This window comes from Ammospiza caudacuta, chromosome 1 (genome assembly GCF_027887145.1).
Source record: "Ammospiza caudacuta isolate bAmmCau1 chromosome 1, bAmmCau1.pri, whole genome shotgun sequence".
Classification (NCBI taxonomy): domain Eukaryota; kingdom Metazoa; phylum Chordata; class Aves; order Passeriformes; family Passerellidae; genus Ammospiza; species Ammospiza caudacuta.
Genome location: NC_080593.1, coordinates 120,558,271 through 120,579,318, shown reverse-complemented (window position 1 = coordinate 120,579,318; position 21,048 = coordinate 120,558,271). Strand labels below are relative to the sequence as shown.

Below are 21,048 nucleotides of genomic sequence, written 5' to 3'. Positions count from 1 at the left end.
ACTTTTTTCAGTGCTCTATACTCCTAGAGCACGTGCAGTGGGAAGAAACGCGGGACGGCAGCGTTTCAGTTAGAGGATGCAGGAGATAAAGGAAGGGCACCACGCGAACCTACAGGTGCTACAGGACCAGGCGGGGAGGGACTGAGGAACTGCCCCGGGGAGCCCGGACACCTCCCACACCCCAGTGCGCTTCTCCCGTCCTTTCTCCTGGGTGCCGGGGGCTGCTCTCCGCTCGCTCCCCGTGAGCCGGAGCCTCGGGCGTTTCTCATGAGGGAGGGCGATCGTGGAAGCAGGGCAGCTCCTCTCCCAGGGAGATCCCTTGCCCCAGCCCCGACGAAGCCCGCCCTTTAGGAGCAGGTGGCGCATCCCGGGAGAGCCTTCCTCCGCCTCCGTCTCCTCCTCCACCTCCTAGCGCTGGTGGCCCGGAAGGGAAGCCCTGCCCCTCCTCCTCGTCCAGCTCCCAGGTGGCAGCGGCCATCTCCGTGCGTCCCTGCTCGGTGCCTCCCGCGGCTCCGCTCCACCTGTAGCGCGGCCGCGGGGCGGGCAGAAGGCGACTGCCCCCCGCCCTCCCGCTTCCCTCCGCCCGCCCTGCCTCCCGGGACACGGCCGCCGCTTCCTCCCGCTCCGGCTGCGGCCCTGACGTCGCTTCCTTCCAACATGGCGAGGGCAGGTTGTTGCTGCGGCCGCCGCCGCCGGTGCTGATGGAGGCGGGCGCGGGCCGGGGGCGGCTCGGGGACTGACGGGCGCCGTCCGCGCACACACGCATCGGGGGCGGGAGGAGAAGGGAGGAGAAGGCTTCGTCTTCCCTCAGCCGCGGGGGTTGGCTGTCGGCGCCGCCCGGGCCCACCCCAGCCTCCCCCGGGGGAGCCGCCGAGCGGGTGGCGGGACGCCCTGCAAGGGAGCCCTTCCCCCGCGGCCGCCGGGGCCCCTGGCAGCGCTCCCGGTGGGAAAGGCCGGTGCCCCGCTCTCACTTCCCCGCTCCACCCTCCTCCTCCTCTCACGGCTTGATCGCGCCCATGTATGAAGGGAAGAAGACGAAAAACATGTTTCTGACCCGGGCCCTGGAGAAGATCCTGGCCGACAAGGAGGTGAAGAAGGCGCATCACTCCCAGCTGCGCAAAGCCTGCGAGGTGGCACTAGGTGAGGCGCAGCCCGGGCGGGCAGGGAAGGGAAGGGAAGGAGCGGCCAGAGGTCGGGGTGCGCTTCGCCTGTGTGTGTTTGTGCTGCGGGGGGGCTGTGCGGTCTCTGAGGGAACGAGGCAGAGGGGCAGCCTGGCAGGGAAGGGCCGGGGGCAGTGCGGTTGCGGGCTGAGCCGTGGCACAGGTTCGGGTCGTGCAGCACAGCCCCCCGGAGATGTGGGCGCCCTGGCTGCGGGCGAGCATCGCCCCTCGCCGGGAGCGGCCCCGTGCTGACAGCAGCGGCGAGGGCGCTGCGGCGCCCGCCGGGCTGTTCTCCTCCTCCTTCCCTCCTCCTCCTCCTCCCTGCTCGCAGGATGAATAGGCAGACACGGAGCTGAGCTGAGCTGACCTGGAAGCAGACGGCCGGCGGGGAGGGAGCAGGTGACAGGCAGCGGTGAGGGCGGAGGGACGGGTGAGGAAGAGGGGGTGGCGGAGAGCGAGAGACAATGACAGCGGGCCATGTCTGGAGCTGGTGGCTCCTCGGAGCCGGGAGGAGGGCTGCAGAGGGAGAGGATGGTCCAGGAGATGTGTGAGGGAGAGCCTTAGGCGAGTCGTTCCTGGTGGAGACAGCTGATGGGGAAGAGAGCTTCCTTCATGCATGGCAGAGCTGGAGCGGCCAGGATGATAACAGAACCACAGAGTTGTTAGGGTTGGAAGGCACCTCTGGAGATCACCTAGTCCAGCCCCCATGTCGTTGGATTCCCGATATGTGGGAACGTTTACTTCGGGCCGAAGGAAGGGTGTTGGGTTTGTGGTGCAGCTGTGTCAGCGCCGCCTCGGCTGGAAGCGTGAGGGAAGTACCGGGGCTGGATAGCACAAAGCACATGCAGGCATCCAGTTACAGGCAGCTTAAAAGGACAACTTGGGCTTCACGATTCTGACATGATGAGCACAGGCGGGCCTTGACCCTATGTGGCAAAATACTGACATACTTACTGACAGACTTCTAGAGAAAAGCCTGTTTCATTTAAGTAATACGTTAAATGGATTATGTCCCTCCCTTTGTAGTGTAATTGTTTCTGTTTTGGAGATAATTATCTTGATTTTGTACAGTAATGTCCGATTAAATGGATTTGTTTGACGAGATAATGTTAAATTGAAACTTGTTTGTTTTAAAAATGAGTATAAGTAATTTGAAGTTGTTCCCTTGTCATTCTATTAATTTGTATGTTAGTGCTTACTTTTTTTTCTATAAAAAGACCCCTTCCTTTTCTTGATTTCTTTGTCTATGAAAGATCCTGACAAAGGGAGGGGCAGAAATATATATAAAATAACCATACTTCAGCTATTTATTTCTTCTTAATTAAAATCAATGGGAAACAAGTTTTTTATTACATTTTTCATATATCACTAGAGTGGATAACAATAATCTTATGATTTATACAGATGAAATTAAATTGATAGCTCTTTGGCCCTTCTGTTGACTTTAGACTGTGCATTCAAGTTGGAAATAAACCAGAGAAATGGTTTTTTATTGTTAAACTGAATTTCTGTCCAGTCTGTATGTCATCCGTAGAATTAGACACTGGTATTAATCTTGTGTTTCTGCCATACTTTATTTCAGTAGCTTGATTTATCTTAAGTATCATCCAGATCCCTCCAAGCATGGCTCCATTGTGTTCCACAGATTACAAAGCAAGCCCTCTAGACTGTACAGTCTGCCTCTTGTGTCATGGAAATTGATTTGTTGGAGGAGACCCTCAAGCACACATCCCAGTTTCCATCCTACAGCTTCACTGAATCCTTCTCCTGTGGATCTGGTTGGGGCTTAAACAGGAAAACAATGTGATGTGGGTATAAAAATCATTAAGGCGGGAAAGAAGAAATGGAAGGTTGTGTGTACTGCCTTACGTATAGACAGGGGCTTCATGAGCTTGAAAAATGTCAGGCATGGTATTTTTTGGTAGAAAAGCCTCTAACTACTGCAGAGGCTTATTGAATTTTTTTTATTTTTTAGTTGCAGCACAACAAAATATAGTTGGTGATTGTAAATTTAGCATGGTCCATTGTCTGGTTACTCTTGATTACTCTGTCCTGAGTAGTGCTCATGTCTATCTATAAGAAAATTTTTGGACAAAAGTACATATCATCCATGTTTCACCCAGAGTACAGTTAGCTATTAAAGCTGAGCTATGATTTTTGTAGCAGTGTTTGAAATAGGATGCATGTGTTGTGCTCTGTTCCTTTAGCCCTTCATCTGTTGAGACTACAGCTGGATGCTTCTTTGCTACCTTAAGCAAGGAGTACGGACTTCTTACTGCTTTATTTTGAAGAGCAGAAACATTAATGATAAAACATCAGTAAAATTCTAATTTAGAGTTGAATTTAATTTGGTGCCAAGTCTGGCAAAGCCAGACTTTAAGTTTTATTGGATTTTTTAAAATGGTAGTTAAATAAAAAGTAGCTTTTAAAAATCATGGCAGTAACTCCATATCTTCCAAATCAACATCTTTTTTTTCCAGTGTGAATATTTGATTAGTTGTCACTGAAGTTATCTGTGTGCTCCATTAAGACCTTTTTTCCCAGCTGCCTGACTGTAGTAAAATGTTGCTTTTTATTTACTCCTAGGTAGTAATAATAATAGGTCAGATATTCTAACTAGTAGTTGTTACTAATTCAGGCTTTTTATTCCATTCTCTAAAGCTACTATTTATATTGTTTTATAGTATTTGTATAAAATTATTTGCTATTGAAGTATTTGATAAAAAAATTATCAGAAATACAGTATCCCTGTACAACAGACAAACTAATAGTAGCTCTGCTTTTTGGATTGAATTTAAAAAGCAGTGTTTTAAGAATCTTTAATGCCCTCCCTTTGTAATTTTTAATCCCCATATATTTTCTTATAAATCTGTTGCATTCCATTAAGATTGTACGTAATCTATTTTTAATTTGTGAGTCTTTGGGAGAAAAACCTTGCAACATTCCAGACTGTGGTAGTTTGACCTCTGAACAGGTGTTAAGATGAGCTCCTTCTAGTATGACCATTTTTCCAGTGATTTGAAGATAAGAAAACAAAATATTAATTAAGTAACAACCTGAATTATATATGTCCTTTACCTTTTTAACAGAGATGAAATTAAGCCTGATACTTGTAGCATCCTGTATTTGATGAAGGTTATGTCTGGGTTTATACAGAACAGTTGAGTTTAATTTAACTTTGTCCTTTCTGAGATGTTTTCTCTCTATGTGGAAAACACAAGATTTCTTTAGTCACCTAATGAAGTAGAGCTAATTTAGAGCTTTGTGTTGTTCACTTTCATAGCAACAACTCTTATCTGTGTAAGGAATGAGTTTATCCTTGAGATTGTCCACTTGCAGAAGGCATGAGCCAATGAGCCAGCAAGCTGTCAGAAGGATTATTGGATTTAGAAGCTCCTTTTCCACTGAGTTACCTCCACTGCTGTTTGTGTATTGCTTTTCAGCTATGCTACAGTCTAGGAAACCTTACTGTAAAAATACTGTGTTTGCATAAACAGTGAAAGGTCTTGGGGGGAAAAATCCTCATCTGAACATAAAATTTTTCATAGACTGAAAAAAAATTATCAGTGCTTCTTGTCAAAATCTGGAGCGTGGATTTGTCTGCCTGAAAAGGTGGTTTCAGAGCACTAAGCTGGGCACACCAGAATGCCCTGCTTGTATAAATTCTGCTAGTTCAACTGCAGATCAGGAGTCAAGCAACTCTTCCATAAAACTTCAAGCCACAAGTGATATAAAATGATGCAGATATATCCCTACTATTACTTTAAAGAAAATTATGCATATGCTGCCTGGAGTTCTGGAGCTACCAACTGAAGAGGGCCAAAACTTAGTTCCAGAAGGTTCTTTAGTGCTCCTTGTATTGTTTATTTCAGTCTGTCATGCAGGGATCCTGCTGAATGATGTAGTGGTCTCGTGCAATATGAAAGTGGCATCTCTGTTCAGTTTGTGCTGCCTCTGTGTGTGTGTGTAGGGTGATGGAGCAGTGGGCTATAGATAAACAGTTTCTCTGGAAACAGATAATGCTTGGAGCGGAATAACCTAGAGGTGTGAAGGTTTGAAGGTTCATCTGTCCTTATCTGTGCAAATGACATCTCATCTACTTAAGTTTTTCTGTCTCCCTTTTTACCTTGCCCAGTTTCATCTTGTGTCCTTTGCATATACCAGCAATCCTGATACATAAGAATGAGTGTGGTTAGTAGATACTGTGTATGTGTAGGGAACTCTGGGTGCATTGGAAAATACCTTCCTACACTATAATAAACAGTTAAAAATTCATTCCTGTCTGTATTTTGGATAGTGCTGTTCTTGGTAGGCTGCCTTCTTTTTTTCATGAAAACTAGTTGTCCTTTTGTAGAAACTGAAGGTCAGAATTTTTTGAGTCTTTTCTTTGCTGGATGCAAAGAGATTAGTGTTGCAATATTCTGTGCCTGTCTTCGTGTGCTATAGGCATTTATTTCAGAATTTACAAGTCACTATTGTCCATAAATTTTTTTTTTCTCGTTGTAACTGTCCTTCTGAAACACTTGTTTGTAAGCAAGAAGGATAAATTGAAATTTCATGCTAGTAAAAACTAAGATGTATGTGGGTTTTTTTAAAAACCAAAAGCCCTGAAAATTGCAGCTGCCCTTCCCTCCTTTTGCTTGCTTTACTGAGATTGGACTTTAACTAGCAGACTTCCAGTGTGGTTACAATCTCCTCTACTTTTGCAAAGATTTAAAACTTGGCTTGGTAACAATAAGGATTAGTTGGCCCTATAAACTGTTTTGCAGGTTGCCTTCAGCATTTGATATGTAAAGTGCTGTTTATGTAGAGCTAATTTAAGGAAAGTTGTGTGTGTTTAGCTATTGTGTTGTTTCAGATGTTATCAGATGTTGGCTGTGCAGAATGACAGTGCTGATGAGATTTAATCTCTTTTGAGAAAGGGGTGCTTGGCAGGATATATGTAAAAACACTTCTCTAGAAAACATGGTGGATTTTATCTAGGTCAGAAAAATGTTAATGGAATTTCAAATACTTGAGTTTTGTCTTGGAAGCTAAAAATGGTATTTCTTTTAGGTAACTTTGACTTTATCCAGAAATATGTGTTCAGTTAAAGCCTTTCATATTTTGAAACTTTGAACATTGATTTTCACTATCTTTTAAAATTTGATCTTGAAAGACTTCAACATATCTTTGTGACACAGCTTTTAAATACCTGTATTCTGCTGCATATTTTAGAGCCCTAATTAGAATTTTGAAGCTTAAAGTGGGAAGTTGTTACCTTGTGACCAGAATGCATCTGTTTCTCATAAGAACTACCTTTACTGTCTTGTGGGACTTTGGTCTAGTTGATTTTTCTTCCTATACTATTTTCTAGTGTATAACTGTTGTGACTGTAATATTTTCCTTTTTCTCTTGGTTCTTGTTTCCAGCCAACCACTGTGTCATTCATTCAGGATGACAACTGTGTCTGTTCTTATGTGTCTTCTTCATATACAAATGAAAAAAAACCTGTTAACATCAGTTGTACATTGCAGAATTCTTCTAGAATCCTTCAGAAAGCAGTCAGTATGGAGATAACATTTTGATAAGATTTTCTAAATCTGTAAACTTGTGCAGTTGTCAGGAAAGATTTTGGTGTTTATGGGTGTTTATAAAGAGGGAGGCATCAACCGTTGGTGTTCTAGTCAGTCTCTCATGTTCTTAGCAAACATCCCAGGTGAAATCATGGACTTACAAAGGTAAGTAAGGCTTGTCTTTTTGTGGGGGCACCCAGCTTTCAGTTTGGGGGTTTTATTGGTGTTGATACTTTTATCAGGTTGCTGATTAATTTGTACTTTAAATGAATGCTGCCAGGAGCTTGGGAAGCAAGACCTGCAAACTTGTTCATTACTTATTCTATTCTGCAACAGCTAGTGATCAGTGACTTGAAGAGGCAGGGGAAAAGAGTTTTGGGTTTTCTATATCCAGTTGGAAAGCTTTCCTGTATGATGTGTAAATTGATGATTTGCAGGGAGAAAATATTCTGGTCTGTGAATGACAGCTACTGCCAGTTGAGCTTTATAGGCTGAAGGGACTTGGGAAACAGCTCTGCAGATTTCAAGGAAGGAAGGAGATATCATGGAAGTACAGCTGAGTAAGAAGTTTGATGATTTTTATCTGTAAAGGAGGCAGATCTTTACGGTGTGTGTTTAAAAGACAGAAATAGTGTGTAGTAGCTGTGCTAGTCAGATGCATACAGACATAGTCCAATTAGCCTGTACTTCTTTCCTGTAAGTACCTAGTAGAAGAAACTGTAAGTTATACCTAGGCAAAACAGACCTTTAAGAAAAATCATGTACAAGAGGTCTCCAAACAACCAGAGAGAGCTTAAAATGCTTCTGTGGGATTTTATGGAAAGAGAATATTGTACAAGGATAATTGGGCAAATAGTAGCTGGTGTTTCTATGAAAAGCACTTAATGTGGTAACCAAAAATGAAGAAAAAAACACAAAACCCCAAAGCTACCAAACACTACCACCCAGCTCATAATTTATAGAATCTGTAATGGAATGCAGGGGAGTGTTAAAAAAAAATCCCTTTTGAGAGATAAGGTAGATGATACTTGTTATTTGATGATTTCCATTTTCAGTATAAATGTAGAGAGACACTAAAAATAGGTCTGTCAAGCCCCAAGAGTTTGAAATACCTGGCACAATTCCCTTATTGATTTCTAATCAATCTTGGGATGCTCAGAAAATTCCAAAGGACTGGAAGACATCTGCTACTGTGCCAGCATGGTTACAAGGATGACCTAGGTAATTACTGGTGTACTGGCTTAATATTGATCCCAGGCAAAGTACTGGACTGATTGATACATATGTCAGTGAGAACAAAATTGGCAATCAGTAAGGATTTGAGAAAGATTTAAAAAATAGTTTTCAGAAAAGGCAGATCATTACCAGTTTTAAAGTTTGGGCGTAGATTATAAGGCATTTTCACCACTTGTTATTCTTCTGTAACTCTTATGTTCTTCAGTTCTTAACTTCAAATGACTAGAAATAGAAATTACCAAACTGGTAGAAAAATTATTGATAACATTTCATTTGCATTGATAAATACTAAGGAATTTTGGTGTGAAGGGGTATTTTGTGATTTTTGGTTGATTAATTTGGTTTGGCATTTTTCCCCACCCTGTTTTTCATGTTGCTTCTTTCTAGTCTACCCTTGGTCTTAGCTTTTAGGTATTCTTCTAGGTGTTGGAGATTTTGCCTGGGTTTCTTCAGGGGTTTCTGGATTTGGTGGTGTTTTCTGGTTTTCTTTAATTTGAAGTTTTAAGTGTATTAGTAGATTATGAGATTTTAGTTGAGAGGCATGAACTTTTAAAAGAATTTGAAGTCCTGAGGGAGGCTGAGCTCTTATTATGGTGCTGTGGTCAAGAACAGCTTAAAAGCTGGGATAGGGAATGTGGATGTTGTACTAACTCTGTACCTTACACAACTTAGAGCTCTTTTGTCATACATGGATGGGTTTTTTTTAAGTCCACGCTTTTTATTTTAGAATTGTATAACCAGTTTAATAGCATAGCTACATTTTTCCAAAACCAAAACCAAAGGTATCTTTTAATAGGACATTTAGGGCATGATTGCTGTGGATTTTTTTTTTAATGACTTTCAGAAGCTTTGATTATTTTTTTTCCCACTGTCCCGCTGTTTCTGATACTGTATCATATATACTCACTTGGTATAAGATGGTGTAGTTATTGATGTTATGCTGTTTATTATTTGTTTTTGTTGAAATGGTTTATGTCTGCTGTTCAGTGCTCTTCAGGTTTTTTTTCATTTCATGTATTTCTTATGTGACAAAAATCATATTTTAAACAAAATTGAAGTTACTTGCGCTTGAGATAAATGGGTTTATTCAAGCTCTCTTTTTTTGTCTACTCAAACACGGAGGGAGATAAATTTCAAGAAAATGATCCATTAATAACAGCAGTTCTGCACATACTGCCTTTAGCACTTGCTGTTCTAATAATCTCAACAGGGTTTGTTATGTTATTCCTACTTTTCAGTTAAAAATAAAAGTGTAATTAGGTTGGTAAATATTTTACATGAAGATATTTTAGCCAGTGCTGGATCCAGGAGTGATTTACTCCTTTTTTTTATTTCACTTGAAGTTACCCCCAGGTGTCAGTTTGCATTGCAGTCTGTTTGAATGTCCAATATCCTTCACATTGAAATGTGCAGCTTTGCAGTTTGAGAGAAATGAGGGAGGAGATATTTTTAGGCTTTGAAATTGTGATAAAACTGTTGAGGTTTGCTGAAGATGTTAGACAGCATTTTGCACTATAGTCTAAGCTGTCCAGTTGAGAATAGTATGAGGTAGACTTTCAGAGTTTCAAATCTGTAAATTAAAAATAAGTGTGCCACTGGTATGATTTCTTTGTAGCTTCCCATCCTATTTTAGTTTTCAAACTGTTCTATGAATTGATGCAGATGTACTTGCACAGAGCATTGTACATTTTAATGCAGGTTGTAAGAATAAGGGGAATGCCTTTCCAAGTGAAGGTATTTTTTGGAAAGGTGTGATTCTGTTGTGTGTAAAACTGACACACTGCTGCATGCCTGGGAAGTGACCTTGCAGATGTTAATGGTGTGTATAAAGATCTGGGTGGTACTGTGACCTGGACTGAGAGTGCAGCAGCCAACAGAAAGTCACAGAGTTCTTTCTGCAGCTCAGGAAAGCTGGAAAAGGCAGAGTCCTCACTTGGCTTGCTTAATTTGGCTGATGGATGTGATGCGTGCAAGAATATTGGCAGGGGTCTTGTGTGGAGTGTAGGAAAGTGGATAGGAATAAATTAACCTTTGTTTCCATTATTCTGAAATGGAGACTGGGCTTTATGACCTTAAGTAAAATTGCTGGAATAGAGCAGCTGTATTTGCATGAAAGTTTGAAAGCTGGATAAAAACTAAGTGTCTGAGAAGTGTGATTCAAATTTTCTTCACCTGTATCAAAATGAGACACTTTGCTGTTCTCCACTTGTGATTTAAGACATGAAACCTGATTTTTTGTGATTTTGCATATAAATAGATGTTAAAAGCTTAGCAATTTTGCTGTAAAGAGAAATAGTTTGCTTCTTTAAAATTGTACCTAACACTGTGGGATATACAGTCTGTGGTAGTTAGTGATGTTTGGAGAAGCCTCAGGTTTGTATCTTAGCTCCTTTTCTCTTCCTCTCTGCACCTAAGTTTGACCTCCACCCCAGAGTCTTGCTGAGAACAAAATCCAAATGTTCAAATTATTAACATCCTTTTATATAAAGGGAAGGCAGCACTTGCACCATTCTTCCCTTGTCCATCTTCTTATCACATGAAAGCTGAAGCTGCTGTCTGCTTGATTGCTCTCTAGGCCTTTCAGCGATGAGCTTGAGGCAGGTGGCAATTTCTTTGACTGACTGCTGTAGTTTGTAACAGTTTTTATTTAACAGTAATTACTTTTTCTTTCTCCTTCACTGATCTTGTGCCTTTCCCACTTGTTCTTTAGGAGCACTTTAGGACATGTCGTTAAAGAGCTGTAAATTTAGCTGTATTGTTAAATAAAAAGAATTTGCATAGTCAATGCAAGTACATTTTTCCATAATACTGTATTTAGAACTATGGATGCAGTGGATCCAGTAAATATGGAACTGAATGCCTGAAATTTTTCACAGTTTGGTAAGCAGTGGTAAAAGAAGCACTTTCTTGTAGCGTGGTTGGCAACGTGAGTTAGGGTTAATAATACTTGAGTAGAGTTAATAATAGTGTGTAGTGATGGCCTTTTAAGTAGCCTTCCACTTGCTGCCTTATGGGCATCTGAGAAAAGGAGGAATACTTGTCATATGAGTAATTGTCTTAATTTATGCCGTCTGAACTTCTAAAAACATTACTGGATGAAAAATAAATTGTAAATAAATGTAAAGAACGTGGAAAATTGAGATTTAATTGTATTAATAATGAATGTATATATATTGTACCGAAGGCAGCCACACTGGAGCTTTCAATAATGCTCATATTTTTATTTCTTATGTTACTTAAATATCTTCGTCTGACCTGCTTCCTATATCAGCACTTAATGAAGAAATCAGGACTTCAGTAACAGTATGGTCACCTTGAATGCTTTGTTTAAAAGAGCTCATGACAGGAGTTCTGATTTAAAGTTGGAGCTTTCTAATACAAGTTCAAATTTTTGTTTGGGAGTAAATTACCGTCTTGATATGGTTGTAACCTTTTTGGGGGGCATACCACAGACAAAAAAATAAACTTAAGTCCATACTTAATTGTCATCCTTTTTTCTTTCCTCTATCAAATATAACTGTGAGTTGTGAATTTTGTAAACAATCATTAAATTGTAGTCTTCTGGCCATCATCTTGTAGCTGGAAAAGATAATGATTTTCTTATAATTTAGAGCTGCAGTAGGAGGGAAATGGTTTAGTGCTCTTTTAATTAGAAGGTTACCAGTAGTATAATTCATGTATAGACTTACATGTGACCTTTTAAAGTTTTAGTATCTGAAATGAATTAGAGTCTTGCAGTGTCATGTGTTTTGTTGCTTTTGAAGTTATTGTAGTGAGCAGGCTACTTAATGGGAATATGTTGGGGGTTTGTTTGGGGGTTTTGTTGCAATTTCTCTTGGTATCATGGGCTTAAAATTACCTTCTATTAAAGTCTGAAATAAAGGTTAGTAATCTTCAACTTTTAAATTACCATTTAAACTACACATTTCCAAAAGAGAGAAAAATAATTGCACTCAAATATCTACAGCAAGGTTAAAAATAAAATGTAGATTTCCCCCATATTATGAAGGGATCTTTTAATTTGATTCATACGCCTTGACACCACACAAGACCTTACTGTACTTGGTTGTATCTTGTTTTTGACAAATCATGGTTCTGGTCATTTCACAGAAGAGAAACAGAGCTTACCCATATTTAAAATGTTACAGCAAATGATTGTCCATGTTGTCAGGAAGATAATTAAAAAGCCTTCCCTTTTTGCAGCATGTAGGAAGGGTTACTACCCATAGTTTGATCAGCTTTAAATCTGGGTTTTATTTTAAAAATATTCTAGCAGTCAAAATAATTGCCTGTTTTGAGATGAAGATGCTCAGGTTACTGGCATAGAATAATCATTTATTCCAGGATTTCTTTTATTCCATGAGTCTGTTCTGTATGTATATTACAACTATTTAATATGTTGTATACTTGTGTTTATGGAGGGCACAGCAGAGGTGTAATTACTTTTATTGCCTTGGGTGATCTGTGAAAATTGTATATGATAGCAGTTTGTGGTAGCTGGCTATACTCTAAAAAAGTATGGAATAAGGACGCATTATCACTGCTTTGTGTGTGTGCTTACTGCTGAAAAAAATGAAAAGAATAAGGAATGTTCAAAGCATCATGTTACATGACAAAGTCTACTGAAGAGGTGGGCTGAGTGAAGAGGGGACATGTAGCTTTTGTTCATACTGCCAAATGATCCAGAAACAAGACTGAGAAACATAATGACAGCCTTGTTCTGCAGCAGCCTGTCTTTGCCAGAATAAATACAAAGCATTAATAAAACATTTATTTCAGTCTTCATTTGTCACCAACCAAGCAAAAGTCAAATAGAGCACAGTAGAAAATAACAGAAATCTCAAGAAATAGTTTCATCAATAGGTAGCTCTGTCAAAAAGGAATGTATGCTTGCTTATATATGAATGCCAGAAGTTTTTAAAAATAGTCAGCTGAGAAGGTATCAGTGGTTTTAAAATGAGGCTGCTGTCTTAGGCCAGGAATGCCTAAGGAATCCCAGGAAGGGATAATTTGTGGAAAGTTCTTAATTCCATAGCATTAATTATGAAGGTAGGAATGTGTAATTGACAGAAAACTTAGTCATGGTAAGTAAATAAATTCAGCTGCATTTACAGGTAACGCTGAGTTAAGATGTACTGAGAAGCTCTTGTGTCCTTCTTGAGAAGTACCCAGGAATTGGTTTAAGATGTAGCAGTTGAAGAGCTCACCTGTAACTGTGAGCAATCCCATTACTGTATGGTCAAACACAGTCTCAAAATCAGCTTTATAGCAGTATTAACGACCATGGGTTTTTTTATGTCAGAAAGACTAACACAAGATGGAGGGATCAGAAAGGGGAGCAGAATCTTAGAGCTGATTGTTTGTCACGTATTTTGTTAACAGGTAGTGCATATCAGCTATTGATAAAAGCTCCTCCAAGCTTTGTGATAAAGCCAGTACGAGCTAATAGCAGGGAAAACACACCCATATCCATATTGCTTGTAAGCGATAACAGTATCACAGAATTATTTGGGGATTACAAAGGTACTGAGGAAGATGAAAACTTAGCTTTTTGCTGTTTGTGGAAGCTGAGGAAGTTTCCTATAGAGGAATTATAATTAATGACTTGGGGAAAAAAAATCTCAATTTAAAGTCTAAACTAAAGCTCCTATTAACTTGCTAGGATTAGGAGTTTTTAAAGGGCCTCAAATCTGAAATTGTTGGATTGTGTAATAGAACATGTAAGATTTAAACTTCATTAGTTGCTAACAAAGGAATGGGAGGTACTAAATGTGACTAGAGCCAGTGGTTGGTTTTGTTTTTCTTTAAAAATGTGCCAAGGATATAAAGGATGAAGAAATCTTGAGAGCTTCAGCCTGGCAAGTCTGACCTGTGGCAAAGAATAAAACTTGTGGAGAACAGAATGGATGTGTGTGCTGTGGTGAGGAGGAATCAGTGTGTACTCTGCTGAGGGGACACCTGCCATCCCAGATCTGCAGAATCACTGAGTGTATAGATATGTGTAAGGTAGTACAGTTTAACAGTGAGCCTCAACCACCTTGCTCATCCACGGCTCCTGAAGGTTCTGAGCTCTCAAGGATGACATAGCCTGTTTTCCCTCCAAAGAGCTATTTCAGTTCTGGAGAGGTTTGTGGTGTTTGGGGGTGAGTGGTGAGGTTACAAAGGTTAGTTAAGGAAAATACTCAACAGAGTGAAAACAACCTGCCAAATGCAGCGCTTGTGCTGTGCTGACCCACTCCTTGATCAAAGGGCACTGTTTGGGTGCTGCTAAATGCAAACTGACCTGTATGGAGGAGGAAACTGGTCAGAACTGTGGGTGCACAAATATGGCCTCTAAATAGGACTTACATCTGTCAAGAGGGTGCATGGCATTAAATTGTTGTGACTGATTCAATGAAAATATTGATTCCTTTGTCAAAAAGACAAATATGAAAACAATAGAGAGAAAAAATGAAGCTCTTAGGCTGCTTTATAAAGATACCACATGTTCCATGTGCAGTTTTGCTCTCTGCTGCCTTCTTGATGCAGAAGTCAGCAAAGATGATTGAAAGTGTGGAATGTCTTGCAGAGGTGATCAAGCAGACTGTGCTTCTTGTTCCCTGAAGGGAAAAAAATTTGTAAAGTTTGTAAAATTGTAAGTGGCATAGACATGAAGAGAGAGTAATTCATTGTAATTTCTCATAATGCAGATACAGAGGGCTTGTAAAGAACCCAGTTTATTTAAGTAAAGCAAAAAAAATTCTTTCCTGCAGCTTGTAATTGCATTCATTCCCAAAAGTTAAAATTATTTGAAAAGTGATTAAGTGGCGATTTAACAAGGGTTGTCAAACCTGCAGGAACAGTCTCTGCACAGGAAGAGCGTAAGCCACAGATGGCTAAATACTGGTAGGAGGGAACTATTGCAGCATTCCTGCCCTGCTTTTGTAATCTGCATTTACTTGAGCATATGCTGTTGGCCATTCCTGGAAGCAAAATGAAGGCTGGATATCAAGGGTTTAAGAAAAACTTGCTGTTCTTGTATCTTTCTGTCCGATACAGTCAGATATGTTTAGATTTAATTTCTGGGTTTGTTCCCCAGTTCTAAAAGCTCTCATTAACTTTATTTGAAAAATCTGGTATAGGGTTGATCTGTTTTTATTTGCATCTTTGGACACTGATTTGCTTATGTATTTCATGAAACATTCATTGTCCATCAAACTGAATTAGGTACCTTCATTCCTCTTGTTTGAAGTTTATTTTTCTACTATGTCTGTACTCTATGGTGAAATAGCTTTTGATCTGGGTAGTACAAAAGTTCAAAACCATATTATTTTTTTAAATTTATGTATGAAAATGCATGGTTAGCTACAAAGAAAAAAATTTCTTCTTAATTAAATGGACTGGAGTTACTGCATACAAATCCTTGACTTGTGACATGAAACGATGATTGAAAATACTGATGTTCTGGGAATGGCATTATAAACTGAAGATACACTCATTCTAGAATTAAACTTTGCATGTAGGTGTAAAAAGCTGTGTTACATCTGAAGCAGGAAGAACAGAATGCTTGTATAACACAAGGAGAGCTCGACTGTTGCAGAATATACTGTAGCTCGATTCTTTCCAAGTTAGGTTTGGTTAGGCCTTAAAATGTTGATTCACTAAGAACCCAAGTACATAAGTGAAAATGGTTTTTGTTTCTTTTAGTTTCTGTGAGTTTATGTAACTGCATCACTTTATGTGTGTAACTGTAATACTGTCATTAAAATATGAGGGTATTTGTGCTGAGGAGAAATTGAGAAACTGACTTTGTGACTTGAATTCGTGGTTTTTACTACTTCTGTTACAATGTTTTTCATGCTGTCATGAGAGCGTAACCTCTTGAAGCCGGGGACAGTTAAAGAGTAAGATGCTTAAGATTAGAGGCCTTTATGTGTATCTGATCTCCTGTATTCCATGATTATTGTTCAGCTCTCTGGCTGTGGATAATGCTTGGGCAAATTCTGAAGCCGTCATTCTGGTCCATTTGCACCTCAGCTCCCCATTGCAGTGACAACTTGGCATGTACTAGAGGTCGGGCAGACAGCATGCATGCAAACATGCAGGGAGAAACATCGTATTTAGCAAACTGAATCCTAGCTGGAATGCAGCAGTTTGTGTTTGTAAATGTAGGTTCTGATGAATGTTTGGGATACTTTGCCAGTTGTAAATGCAAACAATTAAAATGCTAATTACACTTTAAGAGTTAGTCAGATACTTAAGAGGCATGTTTCTATTAAGCCTTCCATTTATTGCATTGCTTGACTTCAAGTGAGTGTGCAGAAATTTCTCTCTTACAGGGATGGATATGGTGGAAGAATCCAGCAATTACATTGCAGAGGGGTGAGACTATTTCACACTATCAGATCTTTGATTGATTTTTTTTTTTTTTTTTTAGTTAGACTGCTCATGTTTGCTCATGTTAAAGGTCAAACTTCAAAATGAGAGAGAAGCTCATTGTGTCCCTTCAGATGAGATACAAATCACGGGATTTTGTTCTAGATGTATTTCATTTCAGATAAGCTTTATCAGGCACGTGAAAATGAATTGATTAAAAATGCTGCCCCTTCTTGGAATGCAATCTTCTGTCTGCAAAGTTTGTTTCCACCTCTGACATACATATACATATATTTATTTTATTTTTTAAAATTATTATTATTATTATTATTGACAGAAACCCACACTTTTCCAAGCAAAGCAATGTGCTTGTGTTTCTGATTCTAATAGTGAGGGAAACCAAGCTGTTCAGTTAAAGGAATGGAAAGAGGGGAAGCCAAACTTGATATAGAAAAGTCACAAGCCTGCATTATCACAAGTTTGTTTTCTCTGTAGGACATGATACTACATTTCCTGTCTGATAGCTTTCACCAGAAATGTCATACGTAGTCAGTTTTATTATAATTTTGCAAAAGAACTGCTTTTGACTTTTCAGAATTTCACAGGGCAACATATCAGTCTGCTGTGGCAAATCAAGTTATTGATGACTCATGTTCTCAAGAAATAGGCAAACATGCTTCACAATTTCAAACAACAGAGCTACTGGTTTCCTTGTGGTTTGGAGGAAGCATAAACCCACCATGCCCAGAGAGTGTCTGCAGCCCTGCTCTGGCATGCAGCACAAGCTACAGCTCTTCTGACTGGAGCAAATACTCAATCAAGTGAAGTAATGAATGCTTGAGAAAATTGATAGGAGGACTGGATGTACTGAGTCTCTCTGCAGGATACACTGTTGAGAATTTCTGTCTGTCCTGATTTTTTACTCTGTTTTCTCTTTGATGAATATGCTGACAAAATAATGTGTGCCATCAGTTGATTCAGGTAAACAAGAGTTGGGTTGAGTCCCCTTATCTTGCATGAACTATTCTATAGAGACTGCTGGAGTTATACATTACTTCAGACTATTAAATTCTGTCATCCTTTGCAGCTTAACCTTGCCCTCTCCCTTAAATTTGAAACCTAATTCAATTAGTAGATTCCCAACTCTTTAGGGGGGTTAGAAGTGTTTGCAGGAATTCACACAGGGTGCTTTGTAATGTTGGGTTGCATTGACAGAGGTGGTGTAAATAAAGTCTCACTTCTGACTAGAATTATGCTGATTATAATCATTGTGTTACAGAATTTATCATTGGTAGTCAGATTCATTTACCTTGTTATGCGCTGCTTAAATATCAGTTATGGTTCTTTGCAAGAAAATTTGAAAAATCAATTCCTGAGGCAGAGAAGCTGCTTTTTATGGTTTGTTTAGGTTTTGTTTTGTCTGTTTGTCTCCAAAGACTTGCAATTCTCGCTTTTCTTAGTCCAGCATGTGCTATTTTTATGAGAGATACTGGTAAGAATCTTTTTGTATGCTGTTGCACTTAGTGAAATGGCTTTTTCTTTAAGTTGTAGCAAATTGGACCTAAACAGTTGTAGTGTGCCCTTTGGTCAAACTCTTGTAGGAGATCTGTCTTATTTTGGTGTTTCTCTGCAAAATTTTTTCCCCTCGTATTCTTTACTAAAGAAATAAATGACCTTCCTCAATGCACATTTTCATATTTCCATGTTGAATTTCATTTTCTGTTCTGTTATTCCAATCGGTTGTAACTTACAAACCTGTACTTCCCCAACAGTAGCAGTAATACTGAGTAAAGCATTTGTTTTTTCCCCATCCTACCCTTCACCACATGGTAAAACCAGGTGTAGGAACTCATTTATATTGTGGGATTTTTTTTTTAAAAGTCTTTAAAATGTAAGTTTAAAAAATCAATATTTATGTTCTTAATCTGTTTTGCTTTGTTACATTTTAACTAGTAAAATCCATCTGCAGTTCTATTGCAGGTGTGCAAGACGGTTGTACTGATTTAATATAGATAGATGATGCAGGCAGGAGGAAAGAGATGTTAAGTAGTAACTTATTTTTTGCTGTTCAGAACATTGAACATTATTGTAAATTTTTCTTGCTGAATAGTCTTTTTTTGTTCTGAGTTGTAGCTGACTCATTTGTGTGCATAGCACACGTGTGCTACCTTCTTTCTTTAAGCAGCAAGAATTACAAAAAAGTAATAAAAATATCCACATGAAGTTTATGATGTTTTCAAAATGTGCTGCCTGTCTCCATTTGAATAGTTGTTGCTGTGTTGCTGGAATTGTAGGCTATAGAAGCAGAATTTACACGACTCACAAGTGTTTTAATATGTGACGTGAGAAGGAAGAGTAAGAAAAACTATATACATTGTGAATGTGAAGAAGAATATACAGCTGCAGGCTTTCTCCCCATTATGTGATAAAGAAACATCATTGTCCTGTCAAAACTTTACTTCATTTTATAAAAATAGCACTGATGTTGATGAGACATAGTGGGTAGACTTTATAGACCTTTTGCAGTGTATTTATTCCAATGCGTTTTTTGGTGTACACTGCAATGGGCAATTCTGTTCCAGCTTTTCCTTCCCAAAACATGAGATGCACATGAGGTATGGCAACTCAGGGTCATGTAGATCTACAGTGAGTTGAAATAGTTCTCTGACCTAATGAAAACTAAAATTGTCAGGCTATTTAAATGCAGTGCCTTGGTAGGTATTGTCTAAGGACAGTGCAGATATGCACAGACAGTGGAATAGGAGGAACTTCTTTTTTGGTGGTCATCCTCAGATAGACTGGATTAAAGCGCACTGGAAAACTGTCTGTCTTGGCAAGATCCTTTTTTTAGTCTGGTTGGGTGACTGTTTGGTAAGCAACCAAGCTCCTTTTATGTTAATGGACCTTTTCAGCAACTTGTACCACCAGTTCTGAGCATGAAACTTACTCACAGAGATTGTGGGAAGAGGTGCCAAAGGGTGGCACAAGGTATTTGAAAGGTATGCCCTTCTTGATTAAACTAAATCTGCATGGCTGTCCTCTTGTAACTGTTTAAAAAGTCTGTTTTTCTTCTTTCATATTTATCTAAGAAAAAGCCACAAATTTGGGTGTGGCTGGGAGTTTGCTGTAGATTTAATAAAGGATGACCCATATAGTAATGAGGGGAAGCAGAGGATTTACTGCTGTAGGAAGTGAGCTTTTCAGCCACATGTTAGAACATAAATACTATTAGGAATGACCAGTGTTCAGTTATCCTTGGCAGTGTGTGACCTCTATGTGTGTCACTGCTCCTCAAGTAGAGAAGCAACTTGACAGTAGTCTCAACTTGGTTTAGCAAATAGAAGGATTATTACAGAAAACCAGTTATAAAACCCCTGTGGACTGAATTATTCTGAATTAATTTTAAGCAGAATAAGGCCACTAGAGTAGTTTCTGCTTTTGTATAATTTGCCAGTGATTCTGTATTTGAAAATGTCATATGTAATAAACTGAAGGAGCAGGTACTAAGTTTGACTGAACCAAGATAGGCTGTGCATTCGGGTTTCTAAATTTACAGCAGAGTTGCATATTCCTGAATGGTATATTGTGAGCAGGGCTGGGGAGAGCCTGTAGTTCTAGTATTAGTGCCATCTAAAAATGGCTAAAAAGAAAACTGAGAATAAAGGAGAAGATTGCTTCAAAGATTTAAAAAAACGCAAAACAATAAGGAGCATGAGACATAACAGCTTTTGAAGTGCAGATATAAAAGTAGAGAAACACTTGGACAGGATTTGCTGTGAATCTGTAGCATATCAGAAAATAGGGCATGGGAAGTAACAACAGATATTGTTCCTTTCCTGTATTAGCACTCTTCAAAGGAGTTAGTGTCATCTAAAGTTGAAGCATGCTACCAAAGTCAGTGTTTGTGACTTCTGAGTTTTGACTTCGTGTGTATGTATATGTAAATATTTCTGTACATGATTCAAAGGTTATTCCTCCATGTTTTTCAAAGAGAATGAGATATGACTTCTCATACCAAGGAAGCATTTCTCTTGATTAGAGGATTTCAAGATTTTGTAGAGCACAACGAGGAGGATTTATACAGAATTTCATCAACAGTTATCAGACTCAAAATATAACTGCTGTTTGTTTGGAAGGCTGCTTCTTAAATTAACCTGCTTCCTTGGTTACTCCTTGGATACCTGTAAACATGAAATTGCAACAGTGTAATATGTTGGAATGGAAAGCAAGTAGAAGTGTTCAAATATACTCCTGAGATTCTTTTATTTGTCTGTACAAGAATTATTTTCTGTTATATACATGCTAAATGAGACCACAGCAGTGATTTTCCTAAATATGTACAGAACTTTGCTGTTTTCTGTCCCTGTGCCATTGCTGTGTGAGCTATAATTTTACAGACAGAGGAAACTAAATGTACTGAAAAGGTTTAAATAACCCCAGCAAGAACTAGCAGTTGTACAGATGTGTGAATAAACTCTCACTGAAGGCCTGTGCTAAAGTCTGAGCTCAGGAATTTTTAAAGGGATGGAACACTCATGATATTATACAATGAAGAGGATGTACACAGGTAAAATTCACACTTTGATGCTATATGTGCTTGTACTTGCATCTGCATTTCTTCCAATCTCATTTTTCTTTAGGTTAGCTGGGTTAAAACAGAAGAAAATCAGCACACTACTGCCATTATCAGCCTGTTCTTGGACTCCCAAAAATAAGGGGGTTTTTTGTCCACCTTTTCTAGA

The 21,048-nt window shown here is 39.4% G+C and overlaps 1 protein-coding gene across 1 annotated transcript in view; it reads left to right on the top strand.

Annotated features, from left to right (window-relative positions):
* The first annotated feature begins 790 nt into the window (after positions 1-790).
* ARFGEF1 (ADP ribosylation factor guanine nucleotide exchange factor 1) overlaps positions 791-21,048 on the top strand; it is an 84,184-nt gene continuing 63,926 nt past the window's right edge. The window contains exon 1 of the mRNA XM_058817333.1: positions 791-1,140. Within this exon, the coding sequence (XP_058673316.1) occupies positions 1,017-1,140 (124 nt within the window). The 5' untranslated portion in view covers positions 791-1,016. The remainder of the gene's footprint in view (positions 1,141-21,048) is intronic.